At 43.8% G+C, this 20,303-nt stretch overlaps 1 protein-coding gene across 1 annotated transcript in view; it reads right to left on the reverse strand.

Annotated features, from left to right (window-relative positions):
- Positions 1-20,303, reverse strand: part of TRIO (trio Rho guanine nucleotide exchange factor) — a 237,590-nt gene that overhangs the window by 164,333 nt on the left and 52,954 nt on the right. Inside the window, exons 8-9 of the mRNA XM_011951774.1 lie at positions 12,467-12,589; positions 6,386-6,577 (exon numbers count right to left, since the gene is read on the reverse strand). Coding sequence (XP_011807164.1) covers positions 6,386-6,577; positions 12,467-12,589 — 315 coding nt within the window. The remainder of the gene's footprint in view (positions 1-6,385; positions 6,578-12,466; positions 12,590-20,303) is intronic.

Here is a 20,303-nt window from a genome sequence, read left to right on the forward strand (position 1 = left end):
ATAAAAAAGAGAAGCTACTTTTTTTTTTTTTTTTTTTTTTGCAACTTTTTTGTGATTCTATAATTACTTCAAAATAAAAAGTAGAAAAAAAGGCTAGGGAGTATGTTTAAAGATAAGACATCTTTGGAGGTACAAACAAACGGTCCTCAACCTAAGATTGTTTCACTTTGATTTTTCAACTTTACGGTGGACTTCTTTGGGCATAACTCCACCACACATGTAAGTCGAGGAACATATGGACTTACAACGGTTCAACCTGGGAATTTTCACCTTTGTGATAGTATTACTGCATTTTCAACAACAGATTTATTGGGATATAACCCTCTAAGTTAAGAAGCGTGGGCATGTATGTGGGGTGGAAATAGGAATGAAAGAAACAAAAAACCAATCATTTTAGAAAATAAAGACAGATGACTCATCAGCACAAATACTTCCAGGAAGGGCAAAAACAAAGGCTTGGAAGCTGGGAGTCAAATTTTAGAGAACTTTGCACAAAAGACACAAGTCATCTGGAGGAATCCAGTGCACACAAGAGACTGGGATAATTCAGAAAACGACTATGTTCTGCGGCTGCAGAGGGTCATTTCCACGTAGAGCAAAAAACCACACCTCCCCTGGGAGAGCCCCCAAGGAGGAAGTCAAGCCTGCTTAGTGACAGGCTCTCCACTGGAACCACTGATAATCAGAGCACCCATCGGAGGGCAGCTAGTCACACAGTGAGCACTGTGGACCTTTAGCCAGTTTTCCTGTTTTAGTTTAAACACCAGATGCCCGATGCAGGCTCCAGCTCCGCAAGGGAAAGAAGGAAAAGAAATCTGGGCTGTCTTAAGCAGTGGGTGCTTGAGAGAGCACTGGGTATGTTTTCAATATACTCCTGGAGCAAACTCAGTGAAGACCTGAGGGTCAGAGGAGAGGCAGCTCCAAGAGCCTCACCCACCAAGAAGCCACAGTGCACCTGCTTTACAGGAACCCTCCCCCAGCCCCAGAGCAAGAAGCCTGGCAGCTCTGGCTTTCTCCCTCTTCTCCCCTTGTAGAGCTGAGCAATGGTCCCAGCACAAAGAAGCCTGGATGCTCAAGTGTTAGGCATAAAGACAGAGCCAGGCTGGTGTCTGTAACAAAACATCTCCAGGTGGCTGGGAGGCCTTTGTTTTTGACTTCTGAATAAAATGAAAGGTTCCTCTTTTCCCAGCCATTACTCAAAACAAAAACTTGTCCCAGTTCAGTGTGTAAGTTTGCAGAAACAGAACCAAGAGACTTCCTTTACTTAAACCCAGCAAGAATCACAGCCCAATTCAAGTGGGAATGATTTTTCCTGGGAAACCTTGGCTTCCGAGAACAAAAATCAATGCAAGGGCACTGAATCAATTCCAGAAACAAACTCTGGCTGAGAGCTCAATGTCACCACCTGGTTGCCTCAAATAACCCACACATTTCAAGGTAATTATCAGTTAACTCGGGACCCAATTTTGAGAATGAAGTTGAATGAATAGGAATGAAAGAAAATAGTTATGCTTTTGCTGTATTTGAAAATGGAAATTTCATTCAATCACCAAATCTATCATTAAATCTCAGAATAATGTGCTAGAAATAGACATCACCTATTTCATAGGCTTTCACTGAGTATCTGCCAATTCCAGGAGATAGACTAGTTAGTGGAAACACAAAGGTAAGTGAGACATGGTCCTGGGCTTCAAGGAACTTAAAGTCTAAAATGTAGGAGACACACAAAAGCAGAAGCATGTTCTTTTGGTCAGTCATTTAGGTATCACCTCCCTGCACATTACCATTGCCTTGAGAGACACTTTGGAATGAATGAGTAAGTGAAAAGAGTGAATGAACAAATAAACAGGGAAAAATGCATTCAAAAGGAAAGGAGAACAAACAACAAAGGACACACGGCAGGAGCATCATCAACCGAACTGACATGAACAAATGCCATCCACAGGACTGAAGGGAATGCACACTGCAGGCGACTGAGAGTGGACGACAACATGTAGGAGGAGAAAGATCCTCCCCAAATCAAACCAAAACTTATGTCAGGCCAATCGGCATTCCTTTCAAATACTTAAACAACGAAACAGAAACAGAACAAAGCACCAGGCTACAAGCATTCTGAAAGGAGGCTACGAACCTCAGGATTCTTTTTAGAGAAAACAGCGTTCTGGAATACTTCCAAATCTGGGCTTGAGGGGCAAACTGAGGCCAAAATCTCTATCAACCACCTGCTGCATTCTACCTCCAGGTAGAAAATATTTGTCCCCTAGGTAAAATGTGTCCCCTTTTCTCTCTTCTCAGGAACAAGCGTCTATTCTGTTCTCTGGGGTAAAAGAATCAGAGTCCAGAGGTCTCAGTTTTTGAAGCCTAAGAGCTTGGTCTTCAAAAAGACTTCCAGCAGCCACCTTCTTCCAGGGGTTTCTTAAAGAGATTCCTGAGCTCAGTAAACATCACCTTGACTTCGTACCTTTTTAAAGTGAGTTGTTATGACCTCATGTTTGTATTACCTGTTCATCAGAAGACCAGGAATTTATTGCAAAAAGAGACTGTGACAACTACACTCCAGATAAAGTGAGGAGGAGAGCCACTGTGGAACACTTGGCAGTGAGGAAAACTAACTTCTGACTTCTGTCAGGAGAGCCTTTAGCGGGCAATTTCTAAAAAGCTTCATGAATTTGCCTAAATAAAAAAGAGAAGCTACTTTTTTTTTTTTTTTTTTGAGACAGAGTCTCGCTCTGTCGCCCAGGCTGGAGTGCAATGGCATGATCTCAGCTCACTGCAAGCTCCGCCTCCTGGGTTCAGCCTTTCTCCTGCCTCAGCCTCCTGAGTAGCTGGGACTACAGGCGTCCACCACCACACTCGGCTAATTTTTTTGTATTTTTAGTAGAGACGGGGTTTCACCGTGTTAGCCAGGATGGTCTCGATCTCCTGACCTCGTGATCCACCCGCCTCAGCCTCCCAAAGTGCTGGGATTACAGGTGTGAGCCACCGCGCCCAGCCAAGACAAGCTACTTTTTCTATCTTCCTCTGTGTAATTTTTAATTGTATGATCTGCTTAAGAAGAACAGATTCAGACAACATGTTTCTTTTAGCAATCTTTTGTTCATCTGATATGTAAACACATTTAGTGACTTTATGCAAACACCTAGCAAATTAGCATGATTTCCTCTTCTTGGCCCATCTAGCTTTTCATTTTAAACGAATTAAACTTGTTCTAAGCTTATCTTAGTTTTCATTCAGTAACCAGCTTCAAAATACAATGACTGAAGACACCATTCTTTCCTGCATGGAACCCTCCAACGATTCCTGGGCATTTTAGGGCTTTTGTACAGCACAGAGAAAGAACTAAGGGCAATTCTCAGGTTGGTCAGGGAAAGACAAATCTACTGAGAAAATGGCTGGGGCTAAAAATGAAGTCCAGGCACACTGAGGGGAAGAGACAGGCAGCATTCCAGCCTGGGGGCAGCATCCCTGAGTGTCAATCACACGGGCCCCAATCCCTCCTTGGTCCCATGTTATGTGAGGTGCACACCAGTGAGACGGAGCAGACCTGGGAAAACATGCCAGTTTCTCTGCTAGGAAGATGGCCTTTCACAGACTGCACTACAAATCCTGCAATCGTAAAAGTGAACCACTTGGTCCCCAAAACTGATTTAAGGTCTCCGTAGTCTACAAGCTCGTCCACACCAGCAGTTCCTATTGTGTACGTCAATGAAAACAAAATGCATTTTTACTTTTAAATAATTTCCAAACCTAGTGACAACATGGACTCCATGGTCTTATAAGTGGATGCTCTTATTAGAAGATTTTTCCTTAAAAACGCTGCTGTTACAAAAGTCAATGAACCCAAACGAAGCCTCTGGACAAGAGCTTTGTTTCTCTGTTTGTGACAGGGTCGTCGTGCTCTGTCACCGAGGCTGGAGTGCAATGGTGTGACCTCTGCTCATTGTAACCTTCTTCTGAGCTCAAGTGATCCTCCTGCCTCAGCCTCCCAAAAAGATGGGACTACAGGTGCCACCACACTCGGCTAATTTTTTTTTTTAATTATTTGTAGAGAACAGCTTCTGAAAAAGCACTTTCCTTCCAGTTATCCTTTAGTGTCTGGTTTCTGAAAACCACTGCCACACTGAAAAGGTGACTTAAATCACAAATACCGCTTGGTGGGAAGAGTCTTCTGTCCTGTAAGGAAGCTAGATCCTTACCTCAGACTGCTAAGCTGCTCCAGAATATGGCCAGGCACGCCACACAAACACCAGCTCCAATCACCTGGCTCTGGAACGTGCCACAGATGCGAGGCCCTCTGCCCTCCGCCCCTGCCTCTCGATTTGGCCTCTCAGCCACTCGCAGCTGCCTGACACTCTTCCTGCCTCTCCCTTATGGCATCTATGGCATCCAGGGCAGCTGTGGTCACTGGGCCCTGAATGAGGAACCCGTAGACTGGACACCCCTGCCCAGGTCCCTGCCCTCAAAAGGATCCAGGCTGCTGTGCTCCTGGCCCGTGTTCTGTTGATGTCACGGCTTAGTGAACTATGCCACAATCTGTTTTCATCCACAGATCATTTTAACCCACTCATTCCCTCTCAGCTAGGGTGTAAAAACATGTGAAGTAACACACAATCACACGCATGACAAATGCCGTTAACAGGTGTATGTGGAGGGAGCTCTAGAAGGTGCAGGAAAGAGCAGCTAACTACACCCATCCTTGTCTCAAAGGTGCCAGAAAGTGCTGAATCCGGGGATACTGTGTTGAGAGGGAGGGGCCCTGGAAGAGGAGGACACAGCACAAGACAGGCTGCAAGGAAAAACGTGGTCTATGTTGTGAGGACGCAGAGGTATCAGGCTCCTTCTCACATACAAGAAGAATCACTGATAGTTTAAAAGCAGGGGTATGGCCTAGTCAAATTTCTATTTCAGAAAAATTACTCTGGTAGCAGTGCCACAGGGAGGCTGGGGCAAGGAGCCAGCAGAGGCTGGAGGACAGCAAGAGACAAACTCGGTTCAAGAGAAGTGGGAAACTTACAGTCTAGTGGCACATGCAGCAATGACTAGAAACTGCCACAGAACAATGTCCACTTAATGTAGCTCCTCAGAAGAAAATAGCCTCTTTGTAAGTATTTTCAAGAGCAATTTGAGTGATGGCATTCTGACGAGCAGGAAAAGCAGCTAGTTGTGCCAGTTTCTATCCTGATGACCATCCCAGGACCAAGCAGCACCAGCCCCCTGGCAGAAAGGACCGAGAGTGCCAGCTGCCAGCCTGGGGCAGGACTGAGCGCAAACCCCAGGGGTCCCAGCAGGCTGCTGCGTACTCTCCTCCACTCCTTCACAGCCTCACAGGGTTTCAGAGGGAAACCTGCAGTTCAAACATTCCAGCGACAAATGGCCTGAGGACTAACTGCCCAAGATCTCAGAGCTGGTAGAGATGTTCTCCTTTAAAGGAACTGGTGGGTCTCCGAGAGCTGATGCCTTGAAATGAGGCAAGCCAGGCCTCGCCCTCCCCTCTTTCTCCAGGAGTCCTACTCTACCAGATCCCTCTTCCCATCCTATGCCCACAGGCTTCCATGTGCACAATCCCCAGCTGCCCAGAAGGGTCCCTCACTTCCCATCCATCAAGAGCTGCATCAGAATATGTTAGGATCCTCTGCGAAGGTCCTCGGTGAGGCAGGGAATTTTCTCTTTTACACAGAAGTAAGGTGTGGTAAGTTGCCATCCCTACTCAATTTGTAGTCACCCTGAATATGAATCTTTATTTTAAATTCTTTTTTCCTCAAAAGCTACATAGTAGTTTCCTTCATGTAACTCTGTATGATTTCTACCAAGAATAACATCTATATGCGAGGTATAATTAGTACCTACCTATTTTTCACACACCAAATAACATTATTTCTTATCATGAGATGAGCAGATTAACAGGTGCATGCCTATGACATTAGCTTTAATATTATTTGTACCAGGTTGGCTCTGGCACATTTAAACTCAATATTAGGTAACACTCAGTTTACTAGCATCTGAGAGAAGTCTAGTAAAATCCAGAGGCAATCATGATGGTAGCCATGTGACAGGTTCACACCCAGGAAGGAAAGCCAACAGCTCTGACCAACAACGCGCAGGTCCCCAACTTACAGAAATGGACGTTCTCTGTCTCTCCCAACCCTCATGGGTCTTCTCTTTACGGGCAGCCCCAGCAAAGGCAGCCATGCCCTCATACAACAAGGAAGGCCAGCACCAGCCCGGCTTTTCCCTGTCCACACAGACACACTCAGCATTAATGGGCTACATCTTACAACTTGCCACCTTTGTCCACTTTCTTACACTATGACCAAATTCAGGTTCCTCCCAAAGAGGTAAAGACCCTTTCAGGCCCAGATTATATTTTGGTCTTCTGGCGCCTTACCTCTTTCACATGGGTGTGAAAGGACACGGACATGTCCAGTAGGATCTTTCGCTGCTCAACACGCCGAACAAAATCTTGAATCCGGTCTTCCAGCTGATGGGCAGCCTGATAAATCTCTTCAGGGTCACATTCCCCAGTCTGAGCCAGCTGTTCTGCTGCTTCTAGTAATTTATCTGCATTGGTGTATGTGTTCTGCACAAAAGAACATCCCAGAGAAACAGAAGGTAAATGAAAAGCAAACCAGCCAGGCTGGGCACCATAATACATAGCAACACAGTCAATTTGTGGTATTTCTGATCACTTACATGAATCAAACAGAAAAATATGATGGGGAGAGATGATTTCAGGAATTCTACGCAGAATTCCTTTCCCACTGTTGTTTTAGATTGTTCAACTTTGAATCCCATGGCAAAACCCTTGTATTGAAGGTAGCGATGGACTATCTGCAGGCAATTGCTGTCTGTCCTGCGGCTCAGAGCTTTCGGATTTTTGCTGAAGTGGAGCCAGGAGACGGCCCCCAGTAACAAATGCCTGCTTCGCTCTTTCTTCCAGTTTTATCACCAAGCAGAGAGTTCCAGTCTGTGTCTCTCCATATGATACAATGCTTTATGATAACTCTCGAAGTACAAGCTAAAGGTTAAATTCCAAACAAACATAAGTTGCTGTCCCTTTTCACACATTTCTACTTGTTGGTAATTCTGTGCTCATCTTCCTTCTACTTAAGGCTACATATTTTTTATTTTTCTGTTTTGTTTTCCAGCTTGCATGACAGTCTCGCTCTGTAGCCCAGGCTGGAGTACAGTGGTGTGATCACAGCTCACTGTAGCCCTGACCTCCTGGTCTCAAGCAATCCTCCCACCTTAGCCTTCCAAGTAGCTGGAACCACAGACGCAAGCTACCATGCCCAGCTAAATGTTGTATTTTTAGGAGAGACGGGGATTTGCAATGTTGCCCAGGCTGCTCTCAAACTCCTGGGCTCAGGTAATCCTCTTGCCTTGGCCTCCCAAAGTATTGGGATTACAGGCGTGAACCACTTTTCCTGGCCACATTTTTTGAGAAAAAGGAAATAATAACTATAATGGCTCTAAAGTAGCCAGAGTTTTAAGGAGCTCAAAGTGTAAATACATGTCTAAAATACTCCCAAAATCACTTTAATTCCTAATAATCTGAGGCTGTAAGTGGGCTCCTCCAACAGGAAGGCATGCGAGAGCCCTGATGCTGTTAAAGAAAGCTACTGCAGAGGGGTCCGCCGCTGGAAGGGAGCCCTGGGAAAGGCTGGGGAATGTGAGGGCAGGAAAGGAACAGAGCTCAGGCCTTCTAAGAAGGCCCAGAGAGTGAGCTTTTGGTTTCCCTTGAGAAACAAGGTGAACCTGTATCCTTCTCAGAGACATAAGGTGCACAGGGAAGGCGCCTCATCGGTGAGGGTCTGAGCAGAATGTGAGGGACTCCCAGTTGGGAGACTGGTTATATCAGCAGAATGGAATGACGCAAGTAAGCCAATACCTGAGGGATAATGGGAGCCGGGTGTCTCTATTTGAGAAAAGGGAGTTATCAAGATAGAAAAGGAGAAAACTTGAGTGAACTCTTGGCACTGGGCTGGAATTGGGAGTTATTCGTGCGAATACATGGTTTTTAACAGACAGATGTGAATGTGCATGTGTACACACACATAGGAGACAGATCTAAAAAGTAACTTTCACCTATGGAACAATTCCTGACTGCTTTCCAGGGCTTCTCTCATCCAGGCCCTCCCCTCCTATGGCTGGCACCTGGGCCTCTGGGCACAAGAGTTGGCACCCCGTGACCGTGGTCAGCCGTGAGCACCAAGGGCTCTGCTGTGGAGGGTCTGCATGCGCTCTTGCCCACAAAGGTTCTCTGACTATCAGAGGCTGCACCTGCAGGTGGCTTCCTTCCAGACGGCTTGGAAATCCCTGCTTACCCCCGGCTGAGTATCCCCTTGGAGTCCCTGTGTCTGCATCTCATCATGGGCACAGCAGGGCCTCCATGCTGAATGAAGCTAACGGTGTAGCAAGCTGTACAGAGAACCCAGAGTGCCACAGACACACATTTCTAAACAGCTGAATCCTGTTTTCCTACGATCACCACTACAGCTTTGGAATTGTGAACTTCTCATATTTGATAAGTGGATCTAAAGATGACAGAGCCTCCCAACAGCCAAGTATTACATTTCTGAAAGCCTTCCCACCTCTGTTCCAACAGGTAGATATTTTTTAAAATGTCCCAAAGAGGCTCAAGCCTGTAATCCCAGTACTTTAGGAGGCTGAGACGGGCGGATCACGAGGTCAGGAGATCGAGACCATCCTGGCTAACACGGTGAAACCCCGTCTCTACTAAAAAATACAAAAAAACTAGCCGGGCGAGGTGGCGTGCGCCTGTAGTCCCAGCTACTTGGGAGGCTGAGGCAGGAGAATGGCGTAAACCCGGGAGGCGGAGCTTGCAGTGAGCTGAGATCCGGCCACTGCACTCCAGCCTGGGCGACAGAGCAAGACTCTGTCTCAAAAAAAAAAAAGTCCCAAAGAAACAAGTGCATTTCCAAATGATGTGAGACATGAAACAGCCATCATTTATTTCCCTTTTCATCTTGTGCTTGAAGAATATGAGGCAGCACAAAAGGTGACAGGGCTGGTGGGGCGTGCGTCAGCACTCATGCCTCTGAAACCCCCAGCCAGGTTTTCCCAGGAATGAGACCTTCCCTGGGTCCTTCTGCAACCGGAGAACAGAGATTTCCTTGTGCTAACATCAACCACACTCATCAGAAATGCTACCGTTTTGGTACTTAACACTGTGCCTCACAAAAGCGGCAGGACATGGACACTACCTGATTCCCATTTCACAGGTGAGGAAACCGAGGCACAGAGGGGTGCAGTAACTTCTCCACCAAGTCAGTCAGCAGAGCTGGGGTTGTTAAAACAACTGGCACCTAAGCCGCAGTTTCTCACACAAGGGGAGAAACTGAGACACTGGACTAAAGTGGGGAGGATATCAGGTCAGAGAGTGTTTGAGAGTCTGAGAGACTGGGCTTCTCCTGTCCAATTCCTACTATCCTGTTCCCAAGGCATCTCACACTGGACCCGTTTTCTGATCCGTGGTGTGGGGGTCATCCCTGCCATGGGGATTAAAGGGAATAAGGTAAGGCCAGGCCAGGGTGGGGACCTAACTGGTGTCCTCTTTTTCTTCAGAACTTGGTAGGACTCAAGGAGACAAAAAGAGCCACCAGAAGGCAAATGTGCACAAGACCTTGCTCTTCCTGCAATCCTTGGCTGCAGGGCTGTTTCTCACTGAAGATGACCAGAGGCTGTACTTAGAATTCAATGGAAAATAAGGGATTTGGGGATCTTAGAAGAGATAGGAAAAAGAAGGAAAATGAGCATTTGAGGCCTAAACACTTTCATTACATTTGCTTGGTTTAAAAGACAACGAAGTCTGCATACTGAAAACCTCCAAGGTATTTTATTAATACAGAAATGTAATGACAAGAATGATGGGCCAGTACATCTACAGTGCAAATTAAAAGCCCCAGGTAACTTAAATTATCACCTAAAAGGCACACAAATTCCCAGGGATGTCTTTTCATCCGTCAAAGGAAAACACAGCATCCCAAGAGACAAGTTCACCGCCCCTGCAACGTGTGCACAGGACAGAGTCAGCAGCGCCACAAGCGCTAACAGCGGACCCAAGAAGTGCTGTGGATTTCTCCAGACACAGCAAAACACAGACAACTCTCTGTGTCTCTCAGCATTTGACCAGACACACACTTCTGTGTGGTGTAGGAGTGGGAGGGTTTTAGCGAGGTGAAGTGGCCTGGGGGTGATACAACTCCAACATCCGCTGGTGCTGCTTTTCAGTGCCGCTGAGGATTGCAGGAAGAGCCAAGTCTCATTATTTTCCACTGGATTCCAAATACAGCCTCTGGCCGTCTTTAGTAAGAACTGGTCCTGCAGCTGAAGACTGCAGGAAGAGCAAAGTGGCAGGCGCATTGGCCTTCTAGTGGCTCTTGTCCCGAAATGTAAACACAAGGCTAGTATTCACCAAAAGATCTGAATAATCTGAATGATCGTACTGTTCTGGGCAAAGACAGCACCAGGGGCGCCTGCTGAGTGTCAGGCATTTCTACATGCATTCTCATCACAGCAACTTGGTGAAGGTAGGTGTCAGGCATCACTTTACAGCAAGGAAAACCGAGGATCCAACAGATGAAACTTTCCACTGTCTTGTAATCAGAAAGCAGTGGAATCATATTGGTAAATTTTAGAAGTATTTTTAATAAGGAAAAATAAGCAGATGAAAAGATTTGGTACCCTGTAAATATGCGCCAATCTAAAGCAAATGCTTGATAGCAAATAATTTACCCTGAATTCTCCACTAGTAATTTATTTTAAAAGATTAGAAACAATACATCTTATACTAGGAACCGAACTTATTGCAAAACAACAGCCTATTTTGTTCGTATGCGTGCTCTAACGGCTGTCACGAATCAGAATTTAGAGCCTGCTACACATGCGGGGACATTCTATATGTCCACGTGTTATGGAGGCAGTTATCCTCCTTGCAAAAGAGGAATGAGTTAAGTAATGACCAGGGAGTCACTGATTTGCTTTTCTTCTAAAATTCGAGAATGAACTCAAGGTCTCCTGCTTTCCTAAATGACACACTCTTTTATCCAGGAAGACAAGATAATTACGTGGCACATATGAAAAGCTGTTGACAGAAATGGCTTCCTGGATAATAAGTCTGTGACAGGTTACACCTCTGGAAGGTAACTGGAATCTAGGGGAATAAGCAGAAAAGAGCGAGGGTGGTTTAGGAATTCACAGGGCAGGTACTTAGGAAGGATGCTATGCCAAAGATTCACTAATAACAGTAAAGAAATCTTCTGTGCTCTCAACACCAGATTCTTCCTTGAACCTGAGTTTTCTGGGCTTTACTGGCTGTTTTAATCATAACTTTTTAAATCTAAAAAAGGAACATTAACATGAAAGAGTATCTTCCTTTTCTGACAGTCATTTGCAAAAAGCTTTGCATGAAAAGTATTTGTTATTTCTTTTTTTACACTAGCCTATGAAAACGCACGATGGCTCTTCACACCACACATACACATCAATTAGCATGGATTCATTCAACAGGATAGAGCTACTCACAATCACTGTACAAAATTAAGGAATGGACCTTCAAATTAGTCACGAGGAAGTTCTTGACTCTGCAAAACTGCATGCACAACGGATCCAAGAGCTTCCTGAGGTGACTGCAGCCGTGTCTAAAACAAACTCTGAAACCCAGGGCCCCTGCAGCTAGGTCTTGTGTCTGCAGAAGTTACACTGTATGACTCGCTTCCACCACGTAAACATGAGGTTCAAATTCTGGGTTCCTCCTTCTCAGAACACCAGAATTGTTCTATATAATAAATCCACATTTAGGACATTTTCAAATGAATTCAACTGTAACATTTCACCACTTCCTTTGTGAATCTCTGCTGTGTTACTTTATCATCAAGCCACAACTCACTAGTTTAAAGAAGTTGACTATAAGAAAAATCTTATTAAATAAATTACTGGGTCTATTTTTCAGATCAGAAAGTTACCCGTAGAAAGGTTAAGCAACTCGTCCAAAGTCACACGGCCAGTGCTCAAACCCCACAAAACCCACATTCGGAACACACTGGACTCCCAGCTCCTGTTTCCTAAGCACACACACTTAAAGAAATGTAAACAGGACAAGTAAGGCTTAGCCTACTATTACAGAAACACAAAAGGAACTGTTATTTCCTGACTATAAACTGGAATTTCACAAAGTAGTCAAAAGACACTGGTATAATAAACAAGACAAAAACACCCAAGCCACATTTTTGTTCCAAGAACATCACATTTTAGAAAGGGTCAACTGACCAAATCATGTTTCTGCCAAGGCAATGACAATTTCACTCTGAAATCGGAGCATTTACCTCATCTGAGGTGTCAAACGCATCGAGCTAATGCTAACTTATCTCAAATGTGGTTAAAACTGTAATCCAAAATCAACCGCACGGGTATTTACAGGATAAAATAATGGAAGCCATTGTTGTACCTGTGCCACTTCTTCAAAATCTTCATGACGTTTCTGCAATGCTCTGGCCCGATGGAGAGATTTCCCCACACCTGTATGTTTGCTCAGAAACGCTTCTCCGTGGTTCTCGATCCAGTCTAGCACCTACAACGAAACACAGGTACAAATGCCATAAAAACAATGTCCTGCCATGTTCAATGTTTAAGGTTATCCAATGAAGACCCCTTCTGTTGTCAAAGCTCTGTAAGAAACAAGAAGCAAATGAGAAAAAAAAAAAAAAAAAACGGGAAGAAGTAATTGGATACTTATTTAACACACTTGATAATTACAAGCTGATAATTACATCAGCTTTCCCACCAGGACTTTAATCATCTCTTACATTAAAAGTGTAAATCTTTCTATGTATAAACGTTGCATGCAAAATGATTAAATTAAATCTCAACTTATCTATGCACCACTGAGCCACCAAACTGACTGGGTTTTGTATAAGACAGTGATTAGGAAGTCACACAGGGCCAATTTAACTTAGCAATTTTACAAGGCTTAAAGCTCCACTACTAAGGCAATTCAAGTTTAACTAGAGTCATTTTTTTTCCATCTCTTCTTTAGAAGACTCAAAACACAGTAAGTAAAACCTAATGCTTACATGCCTCAGTCTTGAGCTTGGATAATTTATTCTTTAAGGTGCTGCAAAAGCTAAGCATTTCATGAATTTAATTACTTGAAAGTTCTTGCTAGGTGAAATCCACCACACTAAAGAAAAAGTAAAAGCAAAGCAGTACCATCTGATGTTTTAAAGTTCGTAGTTGGAACTGAGTAGTTCATTAGGTCTCATACTTAAATCACAAAACGCTGACAATATCTAACAAACAAGAGTTGAGCCATGAACAATACGGGTTTGAAATACACAGGCCCACTTTGTTTGTTTGTTTGTTTGTTTTTGAGACGGAGTCTCGCTCCGTCACCCAGGCTGGAGTGCAGTGGCCGGATCTCAGCTCACTGCAAGCTCCGCCTCCCGGGTTTACGCCATGCTCCTGCCTCAGCCTCCCGAGTAGCTGGGACACAGGTCCACTTTTATGTGGTTTTAAAAAATAAGTACAGTCGGCTTTCCGTACAGAAGGGTTCTGCATGTACAACCACATGTGGACTGAAACTACAGTATTTGCAGAATGTGAAGCCCACACATACAGAGGGCCAAATGCAGGACTTAGGCATGCACAGATTTTGGTATCTGTGGGCGGTCATGCAGACACTGAGGAACAACTGTATTTACGCTACATCAAATGCCCACTTTGTCCTCTTTGATGGATAGGAGATAACTAGCAAAAAACTAAGTCAGTGCTGTCTTTAGCTAAAAACTAAAAACTTTAAAAGATTTTAAATATTTAAACATATTTGTTAATACACAGCAATAGTACTGAAGGCTCACTCATACTTTGCATGTTGTAACTCTGGTGATCTCTTTGTCCATTCGGTGTGCTCTAACAAAATACCTTAGACTGAGTAATTTATAAACAACAGAAATGTAGGGCTTCATAGTCTGGAGACTACGAAGTCCAAGATCAAGGAGCCTGGAGACTCAGTGACTGGTGAGGGCTTGTTCCTCACTGAAGGCACCTTCTATGTGTCCTCACATGGAGGAAGAGGCAAACGAGCTCTCTCAGGCTTCTTTCATAAGGGCACGAACGCTGTTCACAAGGGTGAGGCCCTCGTGGCCTAATTCCCTCCCGGAAGCCCCAACTCTTCTGGAGTATATTTCAACATGAATTTGGGGGGACACAAACATTCAGACGATGCAGATCGAAATCACCTTGGACTAAAGAACAAATGGGCACATGCAGCAAAGACAGTGGTCTAGAGGGCAATCTGGGAAGCCAACCAGTCAAGGCTCTGCTAATGGCAAAATAAAGGGGGCTTAGCTTGTGGTTCCTTGCCCTTGATCAACTGTACTGTGGAAAGATCAGCTATGTTCATAGATATAGTGGGAGAAAAAGCAGCAGCTGGTGGGGATCAGAGCCTGACATGTTCTTCATTGCTCCAAACCACCGACCTTCACACCTAAGGGCCTGGCAGAGGGTCCTTTCTGCTCAAGGTCTAGCGAAGTTAGTATTACAGGTAAATTGCAGACCTTAACAAACCTCTCGAGGTCCTCTGTACAGACCCTTGTAGAACTGGCAGGCACTGAGATCAGAAGTGTGGGAGGTGTGTGGAGGGAGGGGGGAAGGCAGAGCCTGGTCTCATTTCCACCCCTCCATTTCCAGCCCCCCCGTACAGAGACACAGAATTTAGCTGTGTGCTCTTGGGCAAGTTCCTTATTCCTTCTCAGCTTCAGGTTCCTTACCTGCCCAGTGGTGATAATGACGGGTAGCGGTGAGCATTCGATGACCTCTATGTCAAACATCTTAATGTCAGTGTGGCAAACGGCATCCCTGCCTATAACCAGAACTCATGGCAAGCTTCCATCTCATTTCAAGCTCCTGATGGCACAGGCTGCACATATTCCATTTTAACTAATGTATTTAGTACATTATTTTAACCAGAGTATTGAGTGCATTGTTTTAAGTAGTCTATTGAGTGCATTATTTTAACTTCTGTATTCAGCTGGTTGTTTTACCTCACGTATTGAGCGCATTAACTAGTGTATTGCACACTGTTTTAACTAGCACAATGGGTGCACTGTTTCAACTAGCGCACTGAGTGTGTATTACTTTAACTCGTGTATTCAGCTCATTGTTTTAACTTGTGTATTGAGCGCATTTACTAGTGTATTGCACACATTGTTTTAACTAGCACAATGGGTGCACTGTTTTAACTAGCACATTGAGTGTGCATTACTTTAACTTGTGTATTCAGCTCATTGTTTTAACTTGTGTATTGAGCACATTAACTAGTGTATTGAGCACATTGTTTTAACTAGAGTATTGAGCACATTGTTTTAACTAGTGTATTGAGCACATTGTTTTAATCGGCATATTGAGCTCATTGTTTTAATTAGTGCATTGTTTTAACTAACACATTGTTTTAACGTATGGGGTGCACATTACTTTAACTCGTGTATTGAGCGCATTGTTTTAACTAGCGTACCAGGGCGCACTTTAACTCATGGATTGAGCGCATTACTCTAACTAGTGTATTGAGTATATTATTTTAACTCATGTATTTAGTACATTTTTTTTTTCTTGGGATTAAAAGAAGAGTGCTGTAAGGTATTGCTACACTCGCCACCTGATTTCGAGGCAGACAAAGAGCTGCTGAGTTGTTCATCCCACAGTCTATGATATTATAAAACACAGGTCCGTTCCACTGCTAAAGAAACGTCTCAAGGACAACTTGTGGACCTCTCAGCCTTGAGAATGGATACATTTAATGGAATATGCTTCTGGGCATGAGGCCAAACCATGTAAAAGAGAAGTATCAAATATTTCTAGCTTGAAAAGAATTTAGGGGTACATAAGTGACACACCTCTGCTACAGTTCACCTGCCTGTAAGATCTACACGAGGGCTAAGGAGACTTTTTAAAAACGATACAGTATATTCTGTATATTACTCAAGTTATGTAAAGAGAAAAATTAAGTCACCAGTAAGCAGCAAACCTGATGATTACTGGAAAGTCCATAGAGACTTGAAATAAGGGCACAATTTCAAAAAATAAAAGATAAACATTATTTAGTAGAAAGGGCTAGAGGAAGCAAAATACAGTATTTTAAAATTAATAGAAATTTGTTTCTGGCCAGGCACAGTGGCTCACACCTATAATCCCAGCACTTTGGGAGGCCAAGGTGGGCGGATCACCTGAGGTCAGGAGTTTGAGACCAGCCTGGCAAACATGGTGAAACCCTGTCTCTACTAAAAATACAAAAATAAGCCAGGTGTGGTGGTGGGCACCTGTAATCCCCATTTCTTGGGAGGCTGAGGCAGGAGAATCGCTTGTACCTGGGAGGCAGAGGTTGCAGTGAGCCGAGATCGTGCCACTGCACTCCAGCCTGGGCGACACGAGCGAAACTCCGTCTCAACAACAACAACAACAACAAAAAATTAAAAAAAGAAAGAAATCTGTTTCCAGGTATTTTAGGAAGTTTTAAGTTGGAAATAAAAGCTGCTATAAACCAACCACTTAGGATTATAATGGGCATTTTTATCAGTGATTCCTTCGGACAGAAATATAAATACCTGGTGAAACTGTATTTCCAATAAACATGAAAATAAATCAAAGGAATATGTATAAATTCCAATAATAATTTCCACTTTATTAAAATAATTGCAGACAGCTATGAAACCCGGCTAATATTCAAAACCAAACTCCCCATGAGGCTGTTGATTCTAAGTATGGGGAGATTACTCAGATTACCAAGTGATCCTGAGTCAATATATCTGGTCTAAGTAACATTTTAAAGCACGCTTGTGAAATCTTTCTATTTAAAACATACAAAGATAAGCAAATTACAGGCCTTTATCTATCCAGTCCAGCCAGCTGTACCTCCATCCCCTTCACACACAGTGCTGTCATCTATTTACTCTGTGGCCTCAACTCCATTGACAATAAGGTTGGCCTGGGGCTTGCTGCTTCCCTTCCAGATGAGAAAGACAAAAGCTGATCCCTTCCCATGGCTACTCTGCACAGAAGCAGAAGAGCAAAGCTGGAGACCACCACCACCTTCCTCTCTGTTTAGAGGGTGTGGTGCGGGCTCATTCCTCAGTACGCCAGTGCCCTCTAATGGACAAAATGACAGTCCCAAGGTCATGGCTGTTCCAAAGTGGACCACCCACACTTGAAACAGCTACCGTCGCTCAGCACCTAAGTCGAATGTCAGAAGGTGGAAAGCTGTTCAGAATGTTTGGCTTAACTCCCTGTTTGTAATGAAAAGGAAACCAAGGCCCTAACTGCAAGACTGCACGTGATGGTGGTATGATTATGGTCATTTGACTAGCAATCATCTCGCCATCTGAGCACCTGCGTGGAAGCAGCCCCTGACCTAAGGCTGTGCGTGTGGTGAGCCATCCATCCTCACAGTGAACCAGGGGAGGGACAACCCCTATCCTCTTACAGACGAAGACACAGGCAGGGCCCTCCATGACTTTATAAGCCCGAGTGTGCACTAGAAGCCAGGATGCCTGCCTCAGGGCTCATCCTCCTGTCTACACTGCCTTTGCCCTGACATACAGGTGAGATGAGAAAGGAAAGAGCTCCTCCACTTTTGTTGCAGAACGGTTCAGGCTATTGGGTAAGTAACCTCTCAGGAAATGATGCTGTCACAACGCTCAGCAAAACTGAGTTAGGGTAAATCTGCAAAGAGTTACCAATCCTTGATTAGATGTAACAGGAACCGGCCACAGGCAATGCTTCCCCTGAGTCCTGCTGCAGAGTTCTGGCCATCCTGTATAACCTATCTGTAAAATCATTTTCTGTAGTAGGTCCCTACTATCTAATACTCAGTATTTGTGGACTTGTAGAGTATTTATGGATTCCCATTTCTAAGTAATTACTATTTAAAAATTTCTCTCTCTCTTTCTCTCTGCTATCGTTTGTTTGGCCCCACCAAGTCCCACATTGCAATATGATATCCAGTGTCAGAAGTGGGGCCTAGTGGGAGGTGTTCTAGTCATGGGGGCAGATCCCTCATCAGTGGCCTGGTGCCACCTCAACGGAGGGAGTGAGTTCTAACTCTTAGTTCCTGCAAGAGCTCATTGTTGAACAGAGCCCACCACCTCCCTCCTCTTTCTCTTGCTTCTCTCTCTCCATGTGTTCTGCACATGCAGCTCCGGCTCCCCTTTGCGTTCCACGCTGAGTGGAAGCAGCCTGAGGCCTCCCCGGAAGCACATGCTGGTGCCATGCTTCTTGTACAGCCTACAGAACCGTGAGCCAAATAAACCTGTTTTCTTTAGAAATGACCCAGCCTCAGGTATTCCTTTATAGCAACACAGACTAAGAAACACATACTAAACCCTCATCAAATAGGAGAGTACTTCAAAGCCTACCTCACAACAACATACAATGTGAAAACCAACGTAAATGATATTTTTCCTTTAAAATGCAGAGGTGTTTGTTGCAAATACTTCCTAGAATAGTTTTCTGTCATCGTCATGCATCGTGTCATTGTCATCAGCTCCATTTATTGAATGGCTGTTCTATACTCTGCTTGGGGGGGCAATACAAGTCCATGATCTCAACCACAGAAAGCTCTGAAATTCCAAATATTTTTTCAAAACCTGGTTCTAAAAATTCATCTGTCAATAAAACCTAACCTGAGGGTACTTATAGTCTTTACCGAGTCCTTAATAATTGCAAGTCCTTGAACATTCAGCTATAGAAATAGCCACGCATTTGATTATGGGGGGCTGTCCAGATGCCACTAGAAGTGTTAGTATTATACACTGTGTTACTTTTCGAATCTTTGAGAAATTCTGAATTCTGAATCACAAATAAAGGCTACAAATAAAAAGAGAGCAGACTTTTATCATTATTTCTATTAAGCAAGAATCTGAGGCTCAGGTAAGTAACCTGCCCAAGAAAAGATATTCAAATGGAGGTCTTCTCAACTCCAAGCGCACTACATTCCACTTCAGTTTGTAAATACTGTCTGAAAACCTTTAAAACATTTCTAAAATTAGAGTTCCATCTCTAGAATTGCTACTTGAAAAACTACATAATACATCTGACATAAAGCAACCAAGAACATAAGCTAGTCTGTTTTTACAGGTAATTCTGGATCCAAAGAGCACACAGAGAAAACGGACAATCATCTGTCAACTGCAGCCACGGTGGGGAGATTACTCAGATTACCAAGTGATCCTGAGTCAATATACCTGGTCTAAGTAACATTTTAAAGACACACTTGTGAAATCTTTCCATTTAAAACATACAAAGATAAGCAAATTACAGGCCTTTATCTACCCAGTCCAGCCAAGAGACAATACATAATGAATTAGTGTGTTTTAAGTCAAATTAATGAGAGCCCCTTCTAAGTCACAGCTTACGCAAGCAAACATGAAAATAAGCTCCTCTGATTCTACAATCAATTTAAATAATACAGAAAACAAATGAAAAGCAAAGGTAAATCTAAAATACTCTGAATTTGTTCTTTTTTATACAAAGTCAGATTTTTTTCCAGTTGCAAAATATAGATTTACTCCCTGCCAGCCCACATTCTCTATAAAGCCAAATCACCAACCTGGTTCCATTTATTTTAGTTACTTACAGCTCAATCACCGTCTTTTATTTAAATCGCTGGGGAAACTGATAGAGAAATGAACACATTGCATTTTGAGCTTTCTTGACTATCAAATCAATGGCATTTCAGTGATATACAACAAAAGATGACTCGTTGACTAAGCAACATCATTTCAGATCAGTTAAACATAAGTAGGTGGCCATAAAAGAAGACTTTCATGTAGATAATATTAATTTTTATTAAAGGCTGGTGTTTGCAAGTGCTGTAAGGATAGTCAATATTATGCTATTAATGAAATGTACTTACCAAGTAAAAATCACAAAAGAATTGAGTTTAAATTACTGGAATTCACATACTCATCCTGTGTTAGTCTAGCTCACACTTTCTTTTCTAGTGCTCTGGCGTATTTCACTCATGAAATCACTGGTCTTATTTTTCCCTTTCCCATGGAGGCCAAGCTCAGGAAGACCCCGAATGCATCATTCACCCCCAGCTGTCTAATTGCCATGCGGAGGGGAAAGGGAGGCCTGAGGCAGCTGAGTGGGGCTGCAGAGTGGTCACTGGAGCTCCTTTTCCCTCCTCACCTTTTCCCTTTCCATTCATTCCCTCCTAAAGGACTAAATACCTCTCTCTCTCTCTCTCTCTTCTTAAGTGGCTGTTTTGCTTCATAGTCACGGGCAATTGCAGC

The sequence above is a fragment of the Colobus angolensis genome, unplaced genomic scaffold (assembly GCF_000951035.1).
Source record: "Colobus angolensis palliatus isolate OR3802 unplaced genomic scaffold, Cang.pa_1.0 Scaffold327, whole genome shotgun sequence".
Lineage (NCBI taxonomy): Eukaryota > Metazoa > Chordata > Mammalia > Primates > Cercopithecidae > Colobus > Colobus angolensis.